Below are 19,733 nucleotides of genomic sequence, written 5' to 3'. Positions count from 1 at the left end.
CACATGCGCTTAAAATGAATAACGAGGGGAGTTTTATTGGGGACCCAACAGAAGGCATTTTTGGGTGGGGGGGGAATGGGGAGTCAACGGAAGACAGAAAAGTCAGTTGCTAGGAACGAGGAGCTCCATCTGAAGGGCAAAACCACCCTAATTTTATATTCGCCTCCAGCCTTCACACATAACACAGCACCGCACACCGCTCTGCGACATCCCAATTCCAGACCCACTGTTCAGACAGACTCTACACACAACAACGGCCTTAAAATGTTCACCCTTCCCTGCCAGTCCGCCTCACATTGTGACACATTTAGAAAACACACGGTCCAGCGACCACTCCGCCCAGCCCCTAAGCGCTCCGTCACCTGTCCGCAAAATTGTTCTGGTTTTGTGGGGTTTTGTTTGTTTGCTTATTTATTTGTACCCTACCTTTCCTCTCAAAGCAAGCTCTCGAGGCGGGTCAAGAACGGCTTGGAAGAATAAAAACAGATAAAAGCCGAATTTAATGGCTTTAGAAAGAGAGTCATCCAAAAAAAAAAAAAAAAAGAGGGCCTGGCAGGATAGCTCGAGGAGTCTGGGCACCCGGCTGCGAAGCCAGAGCCTGGATGCCCCACTGATTCCCCTCGCGGGAGAGGGGCCCGGCCAGTCTAGCCTCGGGCAAGAAGCCATGCCCCGGGAAGGACACCCCTGAAAAAACAACAATGAAAGGAGTCATAAGTACTCTAGACCAAGGGAAAAGTTGACGTATGTCAAGGTCAAGTTGAGAACACATGATGATGATGATGATGATGATGATGATGATGATGATGATGATGATGATGATGATGATGATGATGAGTCTGAAAAGTAACTTCCCCAAGCCCTGTATGGAGGAGGCTCCGTGCTCTGGGGAGGCTACCTCAGGTGCTGTGGGCAAGCAGGTGGGAAGACCCTGGCTATCAAGAACCAGCCCTTCCCTTAAGCATCCCAGAGGCAGTGATTGGAAATATTATCTGAGGATGAGAGGAAGGTGGGAGATGCCATCTTATATTCTTAGGGGAATCCAGAGCGACGAAGGGTCTGTGTCTAGGTATCTGCATATTTCGGCTTTTCCACACCTCTAATACCAACTGGGGGGGAATGAACCATGTCTTCCAGTGTCATTGCTGCCGATGCACCATCTTGAGCATCATCCTGGAGTCACCTCAGTATCTCAGCAGATGCTGTTTAAAAACATTTTGATTTCATTCCAAACCACGTGATCTGGGGGATGAACATTGTTCGTGCCGTAAGCCACCGTCATATCCCAGGCATCGATGAAGACCACATTCAGGTCCTGAAAGATCTCTTTGACCGCCAGGTACTGGGCGTAGCCGTGGAAGTCGCTGAATCGCTCCTGGTCGACGTCCAGCTCTCGTACGTTTTCTCCCTTGAGAACGACCTTCGTGCCCGGACTGCGCAGGAGAAGGCGGCGGATGGCGCTCCGCACGTTAAGGGCCCTTCGGAGGAACAGCTCGAGCGGGAAGGGGCGGAAGTGTTGGCCAATGGCTATGATAACGGCCGTGGCCTCGTCACCAGCCACCTTGTCGATCTCCTGAGCGATATAGCTGTGGTCTGTGACCAGGTACTCGTGGCCCGTGACTAAAGGGTGGTGGTGTTTTCTCCACTGGATCTGAATGTTTTGGGCCGGGTCCACAGCGATCAGGTTCTTGTGCTTTCCAGCTCCGTGGCTGTCAAGATACCGAAGAGCTAATGGGGAAGAGACACGCAGCGTCAGTGCAGATGTTGGGTTTTGATTTACTAACATCTACCCACATGCTGGCTGGATTGCTCAGTGGTTTCAGTCTCTGGCTGTGGAGCCAGAGGTTGGCAGTTCGATTCCCCCACTAGGCCTCCCGGCAGAAGAGCCAGCCTGGGTGGCCTCAGGCAAAAGGTGCAGGAGGAGGAAAGGGGAAACCACTTCTGAGTCTTCTCCACCTGGAAAAAGGGTCACCATAAGTCAGAACTGACTTGACAGCACATGGTTGTTATTATTACTAATTGTCCACTGGGAAATTGTCATATTTATGGAAGAAAACTCTGCGGGGCAGTCGGCTCCATGCTCATGGGTGTGTTGATGTCATTTATTATGTGGAGAAAGAAACATCCCAAGATTTATTTAGCAATGGGATGATTTTCTTTCTTCTACCTGACCAGCATTTCATTTCTGCTCTTGGTGATGTCGATAGGTAGCTTATTTCAGAGGCTTATTACAATTTCTCTGAATAGAGGAGCCCTGTGTTAGAGGAACTGAAGATGACCCCGAAGAGCCTCTGGGAATGACCTCCTTCTCACCTTGAACCTCTTCCCTGGTGCCAGTTTCCCCGTGGCTACAAAGCCCTACGGAAGGCATCGTCGGTCCATGCACCGGCCGAGAGACGATGGACTTTGATTAAGAAATTAATTATGGGTAGGAGGCTAAGGATGTGACAGAGTCCACAATTTCCTTTCCTTTCAGATGTCTCAGTAGACTGTGAAAAAAAAATTGTCAACCTATGTGAGATTATCCCTCCCCCCCCCCAGTTTACACAAGAGTAAAAACACCAGAGCCGCCGCCATCAGCAGCAGAGGGCCATTTTGCAGACAAAAAAAAACTTTGTACGTTGCACAGAAAAACCTTTGCAACTTGCACTCCTGCAAATACAAGGGTTTTGTGTGAAATGCTCGATATGGGTGCTAAGCCCCATCTTCATGTTTCTTCACAAATTCGAACAAGGGCAAGGGCAGTCTAGGCAACCCGGCACTGTGGTGCATCATTTCTAGGCGGAAGGACGTACTGTGTACTCTCCTTGTCAGGCTCTCAATCCACTGCCGCCCGGTCGAGTCTCCCAGGAGATAAACCAGTTTTCCCTTCAAGCAGGTGGTAAGGTGGTCCACAGTGTCAAAAGCACGCAGATCACAGGAAAGGGGGTGCCATTGGTTCTGCCACACAAAGCCACTAGGAAAGGGGACATTCACCCCAAAAGTGCATTTCTCACTTGCCGGTTTCCGTTCTGGGAAAGAGGGAAGAACGGGAAAGCAATCAGCCGTGAGCAGAAGATGGGAATGGCTAAGCGGCACCTCTACAACTATTTGTCAGAACTCAAGAGTTCCCAAAACAGGAACCAGGAGAACAACAATGATCATCACATCATCATTGCCATCACCAATATCACCATCTGCCATTTTATTACAATGATTCAGTATTCGTTTACATACACCAACGATTTTCAGAAGGGTTTGTGAGCATGAAAGTAAAAGATGCTTCTACAGCATCAACCCTATAGAATGCATACTGGATTCCATAGGGTAGATGCTGGGGTAGATCCCTTGGATAGATGCATAGGGTATATGCCTTGATCTACTTGTCAGCCAATGACAATTTTTCTGTACCTTTATTTCCTTGTGGTTAGAAGGCATAAAAGCTCTTTGTACTTTTGGGTCAAGGTCCCACGTGTCTGGGGGACCCGAGTGGCCACTCGAAATAAACAGCGCTTGTTCTCTCTTGACTCTGTGTACAGCCAAATCTCATGGACAAGAGTGGTTTAACACTCCCAGATTTCTTATATCTGGCTCACAGGTTCCAAGGAAGTAAAAGCCACAAGGAAAAATAAAAGGAAGTTGAAGACAAGAAAATGAGCCAAGCAGCCAAAGAAGAACAACAATTAATTAAGGTGGTTGCACAGAAGAAAGAAGTTTTGCACCACCATTTGTTTGGAAAATGTGGCAAAGCGGACACAGGATTGGGAATGGGGAAGGAGAGAAAAGAGGCTATTGCTCACGGTCGCCACCCAAGTTTTCGTGAAGACCGAGAGACATTCAACTCACTTTTGCAGGAGACGACATGAATATCCCCAAGCACGTGAGGGATCTGGACTCCCACGTTAGACCTTCCACGAGAAAGAAAAAAAGGACTCATCTGGTTAAAAATGGACAACATTGTATGGATCTTGAACAGCCCCATTGGTCTGATCATGCCTCATGGTCCCATCAAACTCTCCCTTCTGGACATGGAAGGATGGGTTGGCTTCAGAAACAAAGGGGTTGTTCAGATGTCCCGTCCTTGTGGGCTCAAATCAGGGAACTGGATTGCAATGGATCTGATACGATGCCTGCACCTTCCAGATGCAAAGCAGCAGGAGAAGAGGGTGGTTCATCAGAACCAGTTCAGGTGAATTCAGCAGATAAAATTCCGTGGCTAATGGTGCCCGATTGACAACTTCCTCAGGGTGCATCTCAGTTGCGTCTTGTTTGAGTGCCCGGTTGCACAGCTATGTCGCAGCGCCTCCTCAGTGAGTTGCACTTAGCTGCAGCCAGTTGGACAATGCTCACCTGAATAGGATTCTGGCTGTTGTAACCAACCTGCCTGGGTCAAGATGTGGCCCCACACCTGCAGCCGGAAACCCCCCTGAGGAAGGAGACTTGCACATGGGCCAGGGCCCAGTTTAAAAGCCTCCGGTTGAGGGGAGTCCCTCACCCTTCGAGGCAGTTGAAGGGTCACTGTTGAACCTGGAGTCACTCTCACTTATCAGACATTCTGCTTCCAAGAGCGGAGGTGATCTAGAGCCATCCTAACTGATAGCTTCTGATAGTCTAATGCTCTCTGAAATGGGTCAGTCCACCTCTGAAACTGACCAACATGGTAGCCATCAATACATATATAGTGGGCAGAAATCCCACATTTTAACTATGCACAGATACATCTTTTCATCTATCCTCAATCTTCCCCAGGCAGCATCAACAAACCCAACGCACGGTGAGGAAAGGAGAAAACCTTCTCCTGACAATTATGTGCCCCTATCTTGTGTTTCGCCTTATGAGTCTTCCCCCCCACCCAGCAAAACAGACCCAGGTGTGGCATCTCTTGCTCCTAGAAGAGTTGCTGAAATGTCTCATCATTGTGGGTCAGCCCTTCGTGCAGCTTCTCTAGCTCTACATGACCTTTTGCAACGGCAATGACGAGAACAGTATTATTTTATAGGCCTTCCCCCCATTGACCTGAGACTCAAGGAACCAAACACACAGATTAGCATTGCCCGACACTGAAGCAACAGGAGGAAACTGAGGAGGAAGTAAATACCTCGTTAAAAGAGTCCGTTCCAAGGCTGTGAGATACGAGATGGGTGTGTTGTAGGACTTCAGGCTGACGAAAGCTTCACAAGGCACATTCTTGGGTTTCACGCAGTAGAAGGCCTCCTGGTCTCTCTCGTCCAGATAAGCGCACAGTTCCAGACTTCGGTTCAGCTTGAAACCACATTCAGTGTTGACGGCTGAAGTTCCGTTTAAAAATTTACCCGTGAAACCTATTTTGTCGTAGCCTTTCTTCCTCGCTCTCCAAAGAGCAGAAACAGCTTCACTGGGGTGGATGAGCAAGAGGGAAACGCTGACGTTCCCCTCCCAGAATAAAGTGAAATCAACCAGATACGTCCCATTCCCGTGATCCTGGACAAGCCCGGAGGCGCCAGCCTCAAGGTTCAGCGAGTAGATCCTCGCTTGTAGGAAATCTCCTCCGTGCTCCTTCCTCTTCCCCACGTGGTCGTAGAGATCCAGTCGAACCGCCAAGTGGTCTCCCACGCAGTAAGCGTCCTGGCGGTTTACGATGGTGGCTTGGCTGTTCTTGGCACTTGTGACGGTCTTTATATCCCTGAAAGTAACATTCAGCATCAGCTGGTCCAGTTCTTGAAGGATATTTTTAATCTCTTTCTCCTTTTTTGACCACTCCATCTCAAGATGATACAGAATGCCATCTTTCGTTGGCCGTATTGTGCTACTGACACCTAGGGCGGAATGAATTTCAGGGTTTAACATTCTATTGCATTAAATAGGAAGTTGTGTCTGAAGACATTCGCCCTCCAGGTCTATTTAGACAAGGACTACCTTGTTGGACAGCCACTTTCTGGGCTCCTCGGCTGACCTTTTAAGCGGAAATACCAGGAAGAGCTTTTTCTTCCCATCAACGTTTATCATACGGAATTCATGTCATTCAAAACAAAACCTGGATAAAACTCAAAACTAATCTTGAGTAGCAGGAAGTTCAGTACACATGGTACTTTCTTTAAGTACAGTAATAAATATTGTTCAAGAAAAGAAGAGCAGAAACAAGAAGCAACACAATGTTGTTTCTCATGGGCTGCTACAACCGAAACCAAGATTGCCGTGTGATAGCCGGCCTCCAGTAAGAGGGGAATAATATGATAAGAAAGAAGTATTTCTCCCACCGATCCCTTTGGTAAATCATGAGAAGCCAGGATTCCCGAGCTGGCTGTTACTGTCCTCTTGGGTTCTCCTTCTGGTGAGAGCGGCTTAACAGGTCTCTGGTCTGTTTCCATGTCCCATGACATTTGACTTGGGGATGCTGCCTTGCCTGTCCTCAAAGAAGCCAAAGGTTTTTAAGCTATGACAGCTCGTTGTATCCTGGTTCTGCCTTGTTCAAGAGAGCTGTAACTGTGCCATCGTCAACATAGTTTTGGAAATGAAAAGGAAGAAGGGGCTTACCGTTACCTGTGGCAGCCCAGGCTGCTTCAAGATGATTCCTAAAGTTTCCGTATATTTTGAACTGGAAGAAGGAAGGAGAAAAACATAATTACTGGTGCTCAGAGGGATATGCTGTCTGCTTGACTATCTGGAATTCGCATCAAAAGGCAAATTTGGCTCTGAGGAACAATGGGAAAACAAACACCGTCAGTTAAATGGCAGTGCTGTAGCAAAATTACATCCGTGTGCAGGGCACGGGATTCCCCCTCCAGGAATACGTAGCCAAACATTGCTCTCTAGAAGTATGAACTTCAGTTACTTTTTCTCTTTTCTCGTTTGGGTGGACACAACATGACAACGGGAGGAGACACCCAGCAGTGTTCAAGCGTGTCAGGACTCCTCACCTCCAGGCAAGCAGGTGGGTTTGATTTTGTGCTTGTCTATTTCTTTCCTCATCAAGGTCTCCATATTGCGCACCAACCAAACCGTCTCTGCAAAATTTGTGTCCTTTAAGAACACACACACACACACGCAAACACAAACACACACAGATACAGAGGGAGGGAGGAATGGCTGAGGGTTCAAAATGGTGTAAACAATTTGTGAGGCTGACTACAGGTGTGATCGCTGGAACTCATCCAGAACAAGTCTTCAGTTTGCCCAACATTATAAAGGCAGGTGTATATACATTTTCCTTCACTTCCCCTGCCCTTTGCCTAGCAGGGATACTGATTCTTTAGCCAAAACCCAGAAGTAGATCGCTTATTAAGCCGTGTCACGACGTTTGGCCGGAGCCCTTTCCCTGCGGATGGCCAGGCTTGATTCGATGGTTCTCACCGAGCCTGTCCATTTCCACGTGGCCCACGCTCACGCGGTCTCTGCTGCTAGTGTAGCCATCCCCTGTCACAACACACCCACGGACCAGCTTTGTGCAATTTCTGTTTGGCCAGAGTTAATCGTTTTGCAGTCATCTCCATTAAAAACACCCTGAAATAACAGATGGATATAAACCTATCACGACATTAAAGCCACCACTGAAAACAATTTTAAAAGCATTTTAGCACCCAGTTTAAAAAATGGGTAGAGCACAGGTTGCTGTCCTCTGAAGATGCCCATGGCCACAGAGACTGTTGAAACGTTAGGAAGAACAACCTCCAGAACACAGCCAAAGAGCCCGAAAAACCCACAACAACTGGGTGGAGCAATTGTTTTGCTTATTAATTAAAAAGCCTACCTGAAAAGTAAGGATTTTGCCTAACCATGGAAGGGTTGAGCATTTTTATTGATAGTTTTTTTTTTTACCTTGAACTCAACTTTCTGGAGGGTGTAGCTGAGGATGATGATGGTTAGAAGAAGAAGGGCCACAAAGCCTGAGGGCCATCTCATGGCAGAAGAAGATCCGTCGGAGGAGACGCCCAAGACAGGAGTCACCTGCTTTTAAGCCCAACCTGGGAGGGGCGACAGGTTGCCGGAAAGCAAGGAAGCAGCAAAAGGCTGCTTTTTTTTTCATCCACCTTCACTTCTTTTCTTTTTGAAATATTTTCTGTATTTTTTAACAATAAGTCAACTAAAAGCAAAACATGGAAATGAAACTTAGCAAAGAGGCCAACCGAACAAATAGGAGACAAAAAACACAAACTATAACGTACACATTCCACTCCATGCTGCCCTCGGGACAAATGTACTTATTTATTTTGCTTTATATTTATTCGCCTGTTTCCCTCCAGAAAAATAATGGATTCTTGAGCCTGAAAAACCCACAACTAAAATCGTTTGCACCCAATATGCCTTTTCTCATCTTAATTTCAGACCTTATTTCATTGTTAAGAGCCCGGTGCCACATTTCTTTATACTGTTTCCCCCCCCCCCAGGAATCTGATTATTATTCTTGGAGTTCCTTGCAAATATCTGTCTTGCCACCGTTACCGTAATAGTAATTACATCATTCCCCTTCTTCCCCCTTCCCCTGATTGTGATTAACCCTCTTCAAAAGAGCTGTCGCCGGGCCGATTTCCCCATCAGTACTCATAATTTCGAAATCTCTTTAAAAATCATCAGCCAGTCCTTCCTCCTCGTTTAACGAGTCCACCACATGTGCTGAAAGGTTCCACTTTCCGTTCTATGTCTCCAACCTAAAGAAGCCATTCCCTCATTTAAGGACCTAACACAGTTCCACCCGTGTTACGTCCCACCTCCATGCCACTTTGCAACCGTTTCTTTTAAAACCTCTTCCAGGTGTGGTTTTCGTTCTTCTTTCCCTCCCCACCTTCTCCCAAGTCCACTTTCCCCTTCTGGGATTTCTTCTGCAACTCTTTGGAGGCCCTGCAGGGCCCTCCGAGGGTCTTTCCCTCACGAGGCGCCAGCCTCGAGGTTCAGCGAGCAGATCCTCACTCATAGGAAATCTCCTCCGTGCTCCTTTCTCTTCCCCACGTGGTCGTAGAGATCCAGTTGGACCGTCAAGTGGTCTCCCACAGAGTAAGTGTCCTGGCTGTCTGTGGCATTTGCGGTGGCTTTTATATCCGCAAATGTCACGTTGGGGATCAGCTGGTCCAATTTTGTAACAATCTCTTCTATTTCTGTCTCCTTTATCTACTGTTCTACATGTTTAGAGCTTGCAATGCCAGTGTTCCCTGACCCAGGGCTGTTTCTGCTATCTTCAACTGATTAAAAAAATTAAGTTGAATGCCCGTATATTAATTCAGGTTACAACCAGAACTAAATCAGAACACTAGGGATTACGGAACAATGTGCCTTACCTTCTTCAACAATGTGGTGCAAATTTTTATTTTTCCTCATTAAAATAATAAGAATTGCTTGCAATCCATTTTTATTCTCCTTGTCATATTACTCGAAAATAACTCCTGAGGGGAGTGCAAAAATCAGGAAGCCCTTATCACCATCTCTAGTGACGTAGCCCACTTGCCTGATGGGACCGCTGAAGATGGTAGTCTGGAGGATGGAATGAAAAATAATAATAACAATAAGAGCAATAAGGCCATGACTGAATAGTAAAGCTTGTTTCTGCACCTTGAAAACCCCAGGTTCTATTGCTGGAATCTTTGGGTCTTAAAAAAAAAAATCAGGTTGGAAGTCCTGGAAAAGACATGTTCTTTTGGACAGCTGATGCTCCTCTAAATACAAAAAAACTGGAACGAAATCAGCCTTTCAGAAACTTTGGATCTCATGTCTTTTTCTGAAGAAGCCAGAGGGCATTGGAGACCAGACCACGTCGGAAGATCTTGGACTTTCAGGGTAGAGAGTTCATGCTCCTAGGGCATGGAGTACTCCTCAAGAGGAGAGCTCTGCTCCTTGACAAACCTTATGCTGATGTCCTTACACCTGAGCTGAGAATGGAGCCCACACACACACGCCGTGTCAGGGGCCGTAAGTTCCAGCTTCCTAGAGAAGCTGTAGGAAAGCCGTGTCTGCCTCTGACCTCTCTGTTAAACCCCCTGGGCCTAACTCTGACCAAGCCTTTGCTGCCAGACCTTCCACTCTCTGTGACTCTCTTCTTGGGCTCCCTTTCCTTGACCTTCTGGCTCTCCGGTTGGACTTTACTGGCTCGAAGCCTGGACGGCTTCTTTGCTCACCCTTTTCACCGTCTTTTTGCCTTGGATCTGGAACTGCTCTCTCCGAAGTGGACTGACCACGGATGCATCCGATGAAAGCTGTTGTATGCGAGACCTTGCCCCCGAGGTGACCTGACCCCAAACACGGCACTTTCCCTTGCCCTGATTATGTGCTCTGTCTGTACTTTTCTGCAAAGCAAATACTCTGCTCTGCAGACCTGTAAGATCTAGCCGCTAGAATCAGGAGGATACCCCTATTGCTTCGCTCACCTTCCCCTCATGCTTGTCATCTGTAGCACATTTTCGTAACCCGTCCCTGAATTTACATTTTTTTGTTTAGATATTTTCCTTCTTCTTTTTCCAAAGTCTAATATTTATTCCTCTCCATAAATGCCAAAACAAACAAACAAACAAACAAAAATACACCCACCCCATCCACATTTTAAAGTAGGTGAACACTCCGGACTGGAGAAGAAGGACCTTCCAACAAGGACGGGCAGAGTCGAAGCTCATAGGATCAACTTGTTTTCCTGTTTCAATCCCAAGATTGGGGGGGGGGTGACATAGAAAGGGCCTCCCCAAAGCACATGAGGATTGTGAACACATATGGGTGCCGTGTGTGTGTGTGGTGCTGTGGTTTTCACTGGTTGTGTTAAATGCAGCTTGCACAGAATTCCTGCCTTTTCACAAAACTCATGTCTTTTCCCTTTGTGAAGCTAAGCACCCATACAAATGTAGACATCATCATAAGGATAAAATAACAGGCTGATTGATCACAAAGACACAAGCAGCTCATCCACTGCTGCTGCTTTTACTACTCCGCACAACAGCCATCAATACTGAAAATGGAACAGAAATGCACTGACTCTCCCCCCCCCCCCCAATGCTCGGTTTTCTCCAAAAGACATGCAAACAGATGTGGTTTACATTCCAAAGACAATTTTGATGACCTGCATGCATCTCCTTTTAAGGATTATTTAAAACAACAACGACGAATCACATCTTTTTCACACTTGAGTGAGCACCCTTTTAAGATACAGAAACATCATGAGACATAGTGAGATCCTCATTTTGTGACTGTGGTTGTGAAACAAATGAGGAGCTGGAGACCTTTGGGGATCTGCAAAAAATCAACCAGAAATCCTATTTTAACTTCTGCATGCTTCTGGATCAAAAGAGTTGTGTGCTCTTTCTTTTACTGCCATTTTCAAAGAAAGGGCTTTTAGACCCAGAAAACTCTCAGGCGCCTGCAAACCCAGTAAAGTGTCCATGGGAGCCTAGGCTGGCCCCAGCCCTGTTGATTTTTGCTGGTTCAATCATCAATCCAAAGGGAGATTGCAGCGAAGAAACCAGAAGATTGAGACTCAGAAGGGCAGCAATGAAGGAATTAATAAAAGATCATCAAGTGGAAGGATGTGTCACTGGAAACTTAAGACCAAGATTATCCACACTCTGGTACTCCCACCATTCACCGTGTAAAGGTGTGAAAGCCGGATAGTAAGAAAACTGATAGGGGAATGAGGGAAAAAAGAGATTTATTTGAAATGCAGTGCCGGAGAAGAGCTTTGTGGATACCGTGGAGGACCAGGAAGCAAGCAAGCATATCTCTGGGTCAAGCCTGAATGATATCTAGGGGCAAAAATGAGGAAACTGAGGCTCTCCTACTTTGGGCACATCATGAGAAGGTGGGAAAAGTGCAAACTCCACTTGGGAGTCGATCCATCTGATCCATCTCTTCCTCTTTTCCTACAACCTTCCACCTTTCCCAGCCTTATTGTCTTTTCCAAGGTGGAAGGTTGTAGGAAAAGAAGAAGATCAAAGTTGAGATGGATTGCCTCTCGGAACCTTTCGCACGTGCCTTTGGCATGAAATTTTCACGGACTGCCACCCGCTTGCTTTGGAAGTTGTGGTTGGCCAATTAAAGAACTCGATCCAGTTTCAGAAAATACCTTAGTCTCCAAGGTGCAAGAGAAGACATGCAGAACAGATGGTCTCCTCAGACATATGACACTAGCCCAGCTATTCTTCTTCAAAATAGATCAAGGTGAATATTCGAATATTTGGTTCCCCTATAAAAGGTGTGGAAATGCTTTGGAGATGGATCTGGTCCTTTGTTGGCCGACCCCTTATACTCACCAAATCTGCTCACCTCTGCTAGTTCCAGGAGCTTCTCTCCTCCCAGTGGTTTCCTTTCCCCTGCCACCAACCTGGTTTTTTTCCTCCTCCTCCGTCTATCACAAGTGACAGGTGAGAGATGTGAACAAAAGAGCCACCCTGGACACACAGCCCATATTTACCTGGCCAATAGGCAGGTGGTGGCAGGCTGCGGAAGGACAAAGGGAAAGACAAATGGCTTTGTTTGGAGTGATTAATTGTAATCCTCTGAGCATGTGCCAAATGCCTCTCACCTGCTCACAGAGAAGTGAGTCGAAAGCGAGCAGCCCCTGATTTTCCCACCCTGCAAAATCCAGGAGCTGGGATGAATTAAGGAAGAAGGTGTCACAGACAGACAAGCTTCTAGCCCGGTGTTTCTCATCTTGGAAGAATGGGGAGGTTTAGGTGCGCTGAATCCACAGCTGTTTTGTGTGCAGGATCTAAACCTACTTGATCTTGGGATAGAAAAAAATGTATGTTTGCAAACAGATGAAACTGTGTACGGCAGATTTCTCCTCTTTTATATTCATCATCTTCCATGCATAGGAGGAGGACAAATCTGAGGACTTGAGGGGCCGAGCTATGGTCCATGAGAAAGTGGTGCCGACAGGCCAATGTATAGGTTGCCCGTAACAGGGGAAAGGTTGGTTGGTTGGTTGGTTGGTTGGTTGGTTGGTTGGTTGGTTGGCTGGCTGGCTGGCTGGCTGGCTGGCTGGCTGGCTGGCTGGCTGGCTGGCTGGCTGGCTGGCTGGTTGGTTGGTTGGTTGGTTGGTTGGTTGGTTGGTTGGTTGGTTGGTTGGTTGGTTGGTTGGTTGGTTGGTTGGTTGGTTGGTTGGTTGGTTGGTGGGTTGGTGGGTTGGTGGGTTGGTGGGTTGGTGGGTTGGCTGGTTGGTTGGCGGGTTGGCGGGTTGGCGGGTTGGCGGGTTGGCGGGTTGGCAGGTTGGCAGGTTGATGGGTAGCTATTGACATTTCCCTTTCTTGGGTGGATTCATGTGTCATAATTCTGAAAAAAAAAATCTGCTCCTGGACCAAACTGGGCCAGGCTGGGCTTTTTACACTCTCCTCCTGATTACCCTTCCAGCTGAGATAATGTGTGTAGTACCTACTATGATATTTTTTTAAGGATTGCCCCCCGGGCTAATTAATGCTAGTTGTTCGTACGTGAATGTATGTGATTTTATTCCACCTTAATAACCACTGTACACCACTCTGGAAACTTCAGTACGGAGTGCTTACTAAATTCAATAAATAAACAACCACGAATTACATCCTTTTGTCCAGTCATTTAAAAAGCATACTTAATAATGAACACACTCACAACTGAGTTCTGTTCTAGTGGGTGGCGAGGGGGTTGAGAGCCACCTCCTCCTCAAAGTGGGATCCTCTAAATGTTCAAAAATCCAAAACAAAAAAGCAAATTCCACACCAAGGGGGGGGGAGCACATTTTCGCCCCTGGCTGGATATATAGAGGAGAGTGTTAGGGGGGTGCTTTTGAATATGTTGGCACAAGCATCCACTTGCATGTGTTTGGATCCTAGCCTTTATGTCACCTTGAAAAAAGTAGCAATCCAGGGAACGTGGACCTTCGGAGAGTGTGTCATAAAATTGCTAACCGAAGAGGATGTTCAATATACAGAAATCCTGCATTTTGTTTGCAGTGACACAATACAAAGAAGTAGTGTGGTTTCTACCTGGGCATTGGGTAAACATATAAAACAGAATTGGCACTCCCCTCCAAATAGCACCTTTTACACCTGAATTCTCACCTTGAGATGCTCATAAAAGACCAGCATGTGCAAATGAAGGCTGGTCTTGTTTGTTTTTTATAGCCTTTTGTGTTTGCAGCCTTGACTTCCGTGGTCATTCATTTATGCTTTGCATAGGACTGTCACACGCCAATGACCGCCTTCTGCATGGCTTTCCTAGCCTGACTTCCGTTACCAAAAAGGATTAAACGGATATGGTTCTGAGATATGTGCTATTTCTCCAGTTGGAGTTTGGCCACTACGAATTTATTATCTTTCTGTTTTGTAGCTGCTAGAGCAGTAAAATGGGATTCTCACTGTCTTTCAAACAATAACCATCTCCTGTGCTACTGTAATTTTTATGTCCTTAAACATTAATGTCCATGATAAACATGGGACTTGAAGGCCCATAAACACATAAACGTCTTTCCCTGGCAAAGTAGGCTTTATGTGGGTTTTCGATTTTTTGATACAGCAATGGGTGAGATACAAAATAGAAAAGGTGGAGACTGCGGTAAGTCATGTTAAAATTTCTTAACTGTTAGAACAGTATGACAACAGAACCAGTGACCTTGGGAGGTGGTGAGGGCTCCAACACTGGAGGCATTCAAGAGAAAATTGGACCGCCCTCTGTCCAATCTGCTTTGACTTGGATTCCTCCAGCTCTAATGAGCCAGGGGTTGGACTTGATGGCCTTAGAGGCCCCCTCCAAGTCCATGATTCTGTGATTCTATAAAATAGCTCCTGGAAAGATACTTCTTCTCCAAAGATTATCCAAAAGCAGCAGGCCTTCCTAAACACAGTTCCCAATCTGTCTGTAGCAAGGACTGGATGTGATCGAACCTCGCCCTACTATTTTTCCTCTTCTGAGAACTTCTCGTAAAGAAATGTTGAGCAAGAGTCGCTGGTGTGGCCTCCTTCAGAGGGAACATTCCTTCTCATGGCCTGAAGACAGGATCATCTTTTCTAGTGCCTCTGCATGAGCCTGGACCTTAACACAGTGGGCCAATTCCGATGCCATACGTAGGAGCAGCTCCTCTATATTTCAAAGGAATGGTGACATATGTTTATAAGGCACGGAAAGTCAAGAACACTTGGCTTAGAAGAACATGTTCTGCTTCTGGCCAAGGGACCTTCGACCCAAGGAAGTTTCATTAGCGAGTGTCCACCCAGCTCTGCCAAGGCAACATGTCCTTTTCTGTTGGATTTTTGTAACCTTGCAGGCTGCCTTTAGTAGGTGTGGCTGGGGGAGGGACCTTTCTGGACAGGGGTGACTGTCAATCTATCCGGCACTCACCAATCATTTCTTCCCTGCTTCTGAATTCAGACTGCAAAATGTCTTGGATTGGTAAAAAATCAAACTGTGAAGCTTCCATTCATACACAATGATTTTAAAAAGTATATGTATCTTCACACTGGAGTAATTGCTTTATTGGGAGTGCTTCTGACGGACAGCTTTCTTTCCGAGTGAGAATAAAGTTTCAGTATCAAGAATGGCTGTTTGTTCAAAATTCAATCACTTTACCCAAACTGGGTTTAAAATTCAAATTCCCTTCTTTCTTTTATACCAGTGAGAGGCAGCGAATTGTGGTAGGGGCCAAGGATGATTCAGCCCAGATCTGATGGTGGCTGCTGATTCTTCTTCTTTCTTTTCATCATTTAAAAATGTCATCTGGCTGCTACCCCTTGCCATGTCGTCTTCCCCCCCCCCCCCAAGTGAGGGAAAGAGGGACCAGCGGCCTTTCCTGGTAAGCTTCGGACCCGAAAATGTACAAAATGAAGCGTCTCCTTCTCTGAAATGTGGAAGCAGTTTTTGACCCATCCTTGGAAATATTGTACTCGGATGAGTCCAGAAAAAGCCATTATAGCTCACCTGTTTTTACAGCAGAAAGCATGTTCTAATGGGTGAAGAGATGACTGAAGTCAACTTTCAGAATTTATTTTCCATGCAACCTCATGCGAAGTCCCTAAGGCCAACAAGCACCAAACAAAGCAAGCCGACGTGTATATTCCTGGAGGCGTGAGAAGCTCTCGCCGCGAGACTCAGATGTTTCCTGCACTCAAGGATTTCCCTGTTCTAACCACAAGTGTTCTTTAAAGGTCTGGTTTTGTCAGGGGAATGAGCATTGCAGCTCCAGATGGCTATCGCTAGATGGCGATAACGTATAAGGTCTGGTAAAAAAAGGAGATTTTTAAATCTGTTCCCTGTTCTTTGCCAGTAGGACAGACCCAACTGGTGCAAGTGCATTGATGTGCAGATGAACACATTAGGATGATGGTTGTGATGATGATCAAGCCATCTAATTAAATGCCCCCCTTCCACCCACTGGTGGGCCTCCCCCTTCTGCAAATTCAGCCAGTTTCCCTTAGATTGGAGGTTTTGCATATTTTGGAACCGGTTACGAGAACGTCACCATGTTTATTTAGAGTTCCAGAGAAGCAAAAGGACAAATTCGAAATCAGGGAAGAGAGAACATTTCTCTGTGGCCTCCAGGAGGTGACTGGTGAGTAACAAGCTCCAGGAGGCCCCCCTAAGCAAGGACAAAATGACCCATTGCCGAGCAGTGTCCATTCCCAGTGCACTTACGTGGGGGAAGTAAATTCAAGAGATATGAAATTCACAGGCCAACATTTTGTTTGGAGAGACGCCCGTCCCACAGAAGGATGTTCAGTGGAGCTCCCTGCTACGGACGTGTGCGCAGTTCCTGTGGAGGCAGGCACTACAACCCCCATAATCCTCTCCCCACCCCTACTGACATGGCCATTGATCTGTGAGCCTGGAGAGTCTAAGGACTCAGCTCCCAAACGCAGCACGGTGCCCCATTCTGCATCTTATACTGTGCAAACCCAGCTGGCAATGAAGAAGCGCCGCTTCCCTACATCAGGAAAGGCATTCCACCATCGCTTATACCAGTTGCCTCCCCAGTGGCCTACACCACCAGAGCAGAGAGGCATGCTTACCCATTTAAAGAAAAAGAAAAAACGGCATTTTTACCCATTAGAAGCTAATTTGCAAGAGGAAATGGCAACCCTGTTGTGGTCAGCCACGTTTTTTTTTTTTCAGAATTACAGGCATAACAGAGTTGAAGATGGAGTTATTAATACCACAAGGAAAGCTAAAAGTCTTGTAAAAAGCTGACATTTCTATTAATTCTGCCTTCTGAGGGAGGAGAAGACTAAGAGCGAAGGCTGGAACCCACTTACTCATATAAAAATGAAATCAGACAAATTAAGGGCTAAAATCCACTTTGTTTTTCACTTGAATTTCTCTTCTGGGATTTTCGGAGAAGCCTACGGGCAGCTAATGAGAGGAGCGGGTGGAAAAACCACCATCCCTCCCTCGTTAACATCAGACGTTAAGGCTAGTTTGGCAGAAGAGCAAACCGATACATGAAGATGGCCAGCCGTCTAGAATGGGGACCATATACCAGGGATGTTGGCAATTCTTGGATACCTGGTCCCGAATCCTGAGCCTCAAGTCTGAGTCCCTATTGGAAACAAGCTCTTTTCCCCAGGAAAAAGAGGGATGAATGGATGAGAGAGAGAGAGAGAGAGAGAGATGTATTTATATATTTTGGGACATACTTTATTATTTAGAAAATGCAAACCTGCAAACAGTATTTCAGCATTTATTTTGTACAATACCCAGTAAGCGACATGGCATGATTTTACAAGACACACTTCTAGATGACAACAGCAAAAAAAAAAAAAATCTAAACATCAATTCTCATGACTGGTACAGATGAATATATTGAGTATATTTATTGCTTGTCAACAAACAACGATGTATCTGAGCTACATTGAACCAGTGACGGCATACACAGACACAGAGGGACACACATGCTTTAACCAATCATACACAATCATCATCAACATTGTCGTCGTCTAATTCTGGAAGATTCAGTTGGAATTTGGCGCTTGCTTACATATCTGTTTTGGAGCAGGTTCAGGCTACATAGGAATCCCGAAGGTCCGATGTGCCGTTTGGTGAGATCCAATTCAGTTGCAGACAGATTCGTGACCAGGCCTTCACGTGAAAATCAGCCAAAAATCCCCCTCCTTTCTCCTTCGGCTTTGGCTTTTTTTTTAAAAAAAAGAGTTTAATTTGTCAATATCCAGAAGTTGCTCTCTTCAAGTTAAGCTCCTTTATGATACTGGCAAAATGAAAGAGGATTTCTTGTGTTGGTTCGTTTCCAGCAATCACCCATGCTGGAAACAAACCAAACTAGAGCAATGCAACCTGGACCAAAAAATAAAAAAAGAAAAGAAAAAGAGAAGCCCCTGATAGGGGCCAAGAAGGTAGGATCACTTTGGTGATGGGCAGGTTCGCTCCATCAAAGACATCATCTGATCCCTGTTAGCAGACCAAAGAGCGGGCGAAACGCAGGTAGACACCTTCTGAGTTTTCTTTGTAAAAATGTGAGCCCTGAACTTCTTTCATTTATGGAACCAAACAACCTGCCGAGTATGGGATATCATTGCGTGCCGGTGATGAAATATTGAATCCTACCATGCCTCGGATGAAACGGAGACAAAAACAAGGTGCGGCTGCATGTCAGTTAGGCACAAACTATTTTGCCCGCTGTTTTCTCCACCGCCGCCTCCGTCTCCCGTGCTGCTGATTGGAAAGAATGTGTTGTGGTCTCTGCTTTTACCCTAATTCCTTTCTGCGGTAATGAGAAGCCAGCAATTAACTCTCATAAGATGGTTTTACAGGGTCATGGGGGACCCCTTTTATCCCCTCAGTTTAAAACTGCTCCATCTTTTATTCCTCGATTTGTTTTTTCAGGAGGATAAAACTTTGCCACTTTTACGGCAAACCAGCCTACTTTGCTCCTCCATTTACAGCTCCCTCTGCAGATATATCTTAGCCATAAATAAGGCTTTCATCTCTCCCACACTTCTCCCCGAACCCACAGCGGCACAGAGCTGTTTCATTAGCGGGCGCGTGGACTGTAAATCCTTCCCTCATTCCGCACAAGCCTCCAACTCCACAGGCCTCGGCTGCTCTCAGCCAGTCGGCTGGTGGAGGCGGCCGGCTCCTTAGGTCCCTGAATCTCCAATGGGACAGGTTGGAGCCAGAATGCCCCCCCCCAGATGTTGTGGGGCTTCAAATCCTCCCCATTGGCTAGGCTGGCTAGGGAACAATGGGGCTTGCAGTTCAGCAAACACATGGGTAGCCATACCTTCGCCAACCCTGGGTGAATGGATCACACACCTGCAGGTCAGCAGAACCAAGAGGGGCAGGTGTCTTTTCCTCTCCCCCCCCCATCCAGCCCTCTCTTGGTCACCACAGTGGCCTCCAATGGGTCCTGAGCTGAGCAAACACATTGAAAGGAATAGACCATGTTCGTCACTACTTGGGAAAACCCCATTGATTTCAGTGGGAAGAGCTGGCTCTACCATTGGGCCGAGTGAGGGAGATAGTTCACGTGGCTTAACTTGAACTGCAGAACCTTCTAAATGTGGCCATTTTAAGTCCCTTTCCAGCTTTGATTACCCTTCATGTACAGCTGTCTTTCTGATTTGCTGTCACTGATCTAGGGTGACCCCATGGGTGAGCTGCCGTGCTCAGCTCTTGCAAACTCAAACTTATGGCTTCCTTTAGGGCAGACGTGGGCAAAGTGCGGCCCGAGGGCCACATACGGCCCGTGAGCCGCTCCTGTCTGGCCCGCCGGTCATCGCTCCAGCCCGGTGTTCAAGCACTTGTTCAAGCCCAAGACAGACTGGATTTCTCTCACTGAACAAGTTGAACATCAAAACCATTTATAGCTTTTTGTCTAAAGTTTATCCGTT

General features: G+C 46.5%; 1 protein-coding gene across 1 annotated transcript; it reads right to left on the bottom strand.

The window, feature by feature from the left end:
- Nucleotides 1–15: 15 nt before the first annotated feature.
- Nucleotides 16–13,031, bottom strand: LOC110078884 (NXPE family member 1-like). Its single transcript, XM_078379610.1, has 6 exons — nt 7,771–13,031; nt 6,490–6,550; nt 5,075–5,771; nt 3,823–3,884; nt 2,793–3,008; nt 16–1,725 (listed from the first exon to the last, which is right to left on the bottom strand). Exons 1-6 carry the CDS (start codon nt 7,852–7,854, stop codon nt 1,190–1,192), a joined length of 1,656 nt encoding a protein of 551 aa, XP_078235736.1. The 5' UTR covers nt 7,855–13,031; the 3' UTR covers nt 16–1,189.
- Between the last annotated feature and the right edge of the window lie 6,702 nt (nt 13,032–19,733).

This window comes from Pogona vitticeps, chromosome 8 (genome assembly GCF_051106095.1).
Source record: "Pogona vitticeps strain Pit_001003342236 chromosome 8, PviZW2.1, whole genome shotgun sequence".
Classification (NCBI taxonomy): domain Eukaryota; kingdom Metazoa; phylum Chordata; class Lepidosauria; order Squamata; family Agamidae; genus Pogona; species Pogona vitticeps.
Note: the sequence above shows the minus strand (reverse complement) of the source record. Positions and strands in the feature narration are given on the sequence as shown.

Coding starts and splice junctions, on each gene's coding strand:
- LOC110078884 (XM_078379610.1), bottom strand. CDS start 7,854: ATGAGATGGCCCTCAGGCTTTGTGGCCCTTCTTCTTCTAACCATCATC. Junction 3,885..5,074: donor GAACGGACTCTTTTAACGAG/GTATTTACTTCC, acceptor TTCTCGTGGAAG/GTCTAACGTGGGAGTCCAGA. Junction 1,726..2,792: donor CCTGACAAGGAGAGTACACA/GTACGTCCTTCC, acceptor CTTCCCCATTAG/CTCTTCGGTATCTTGACAGC.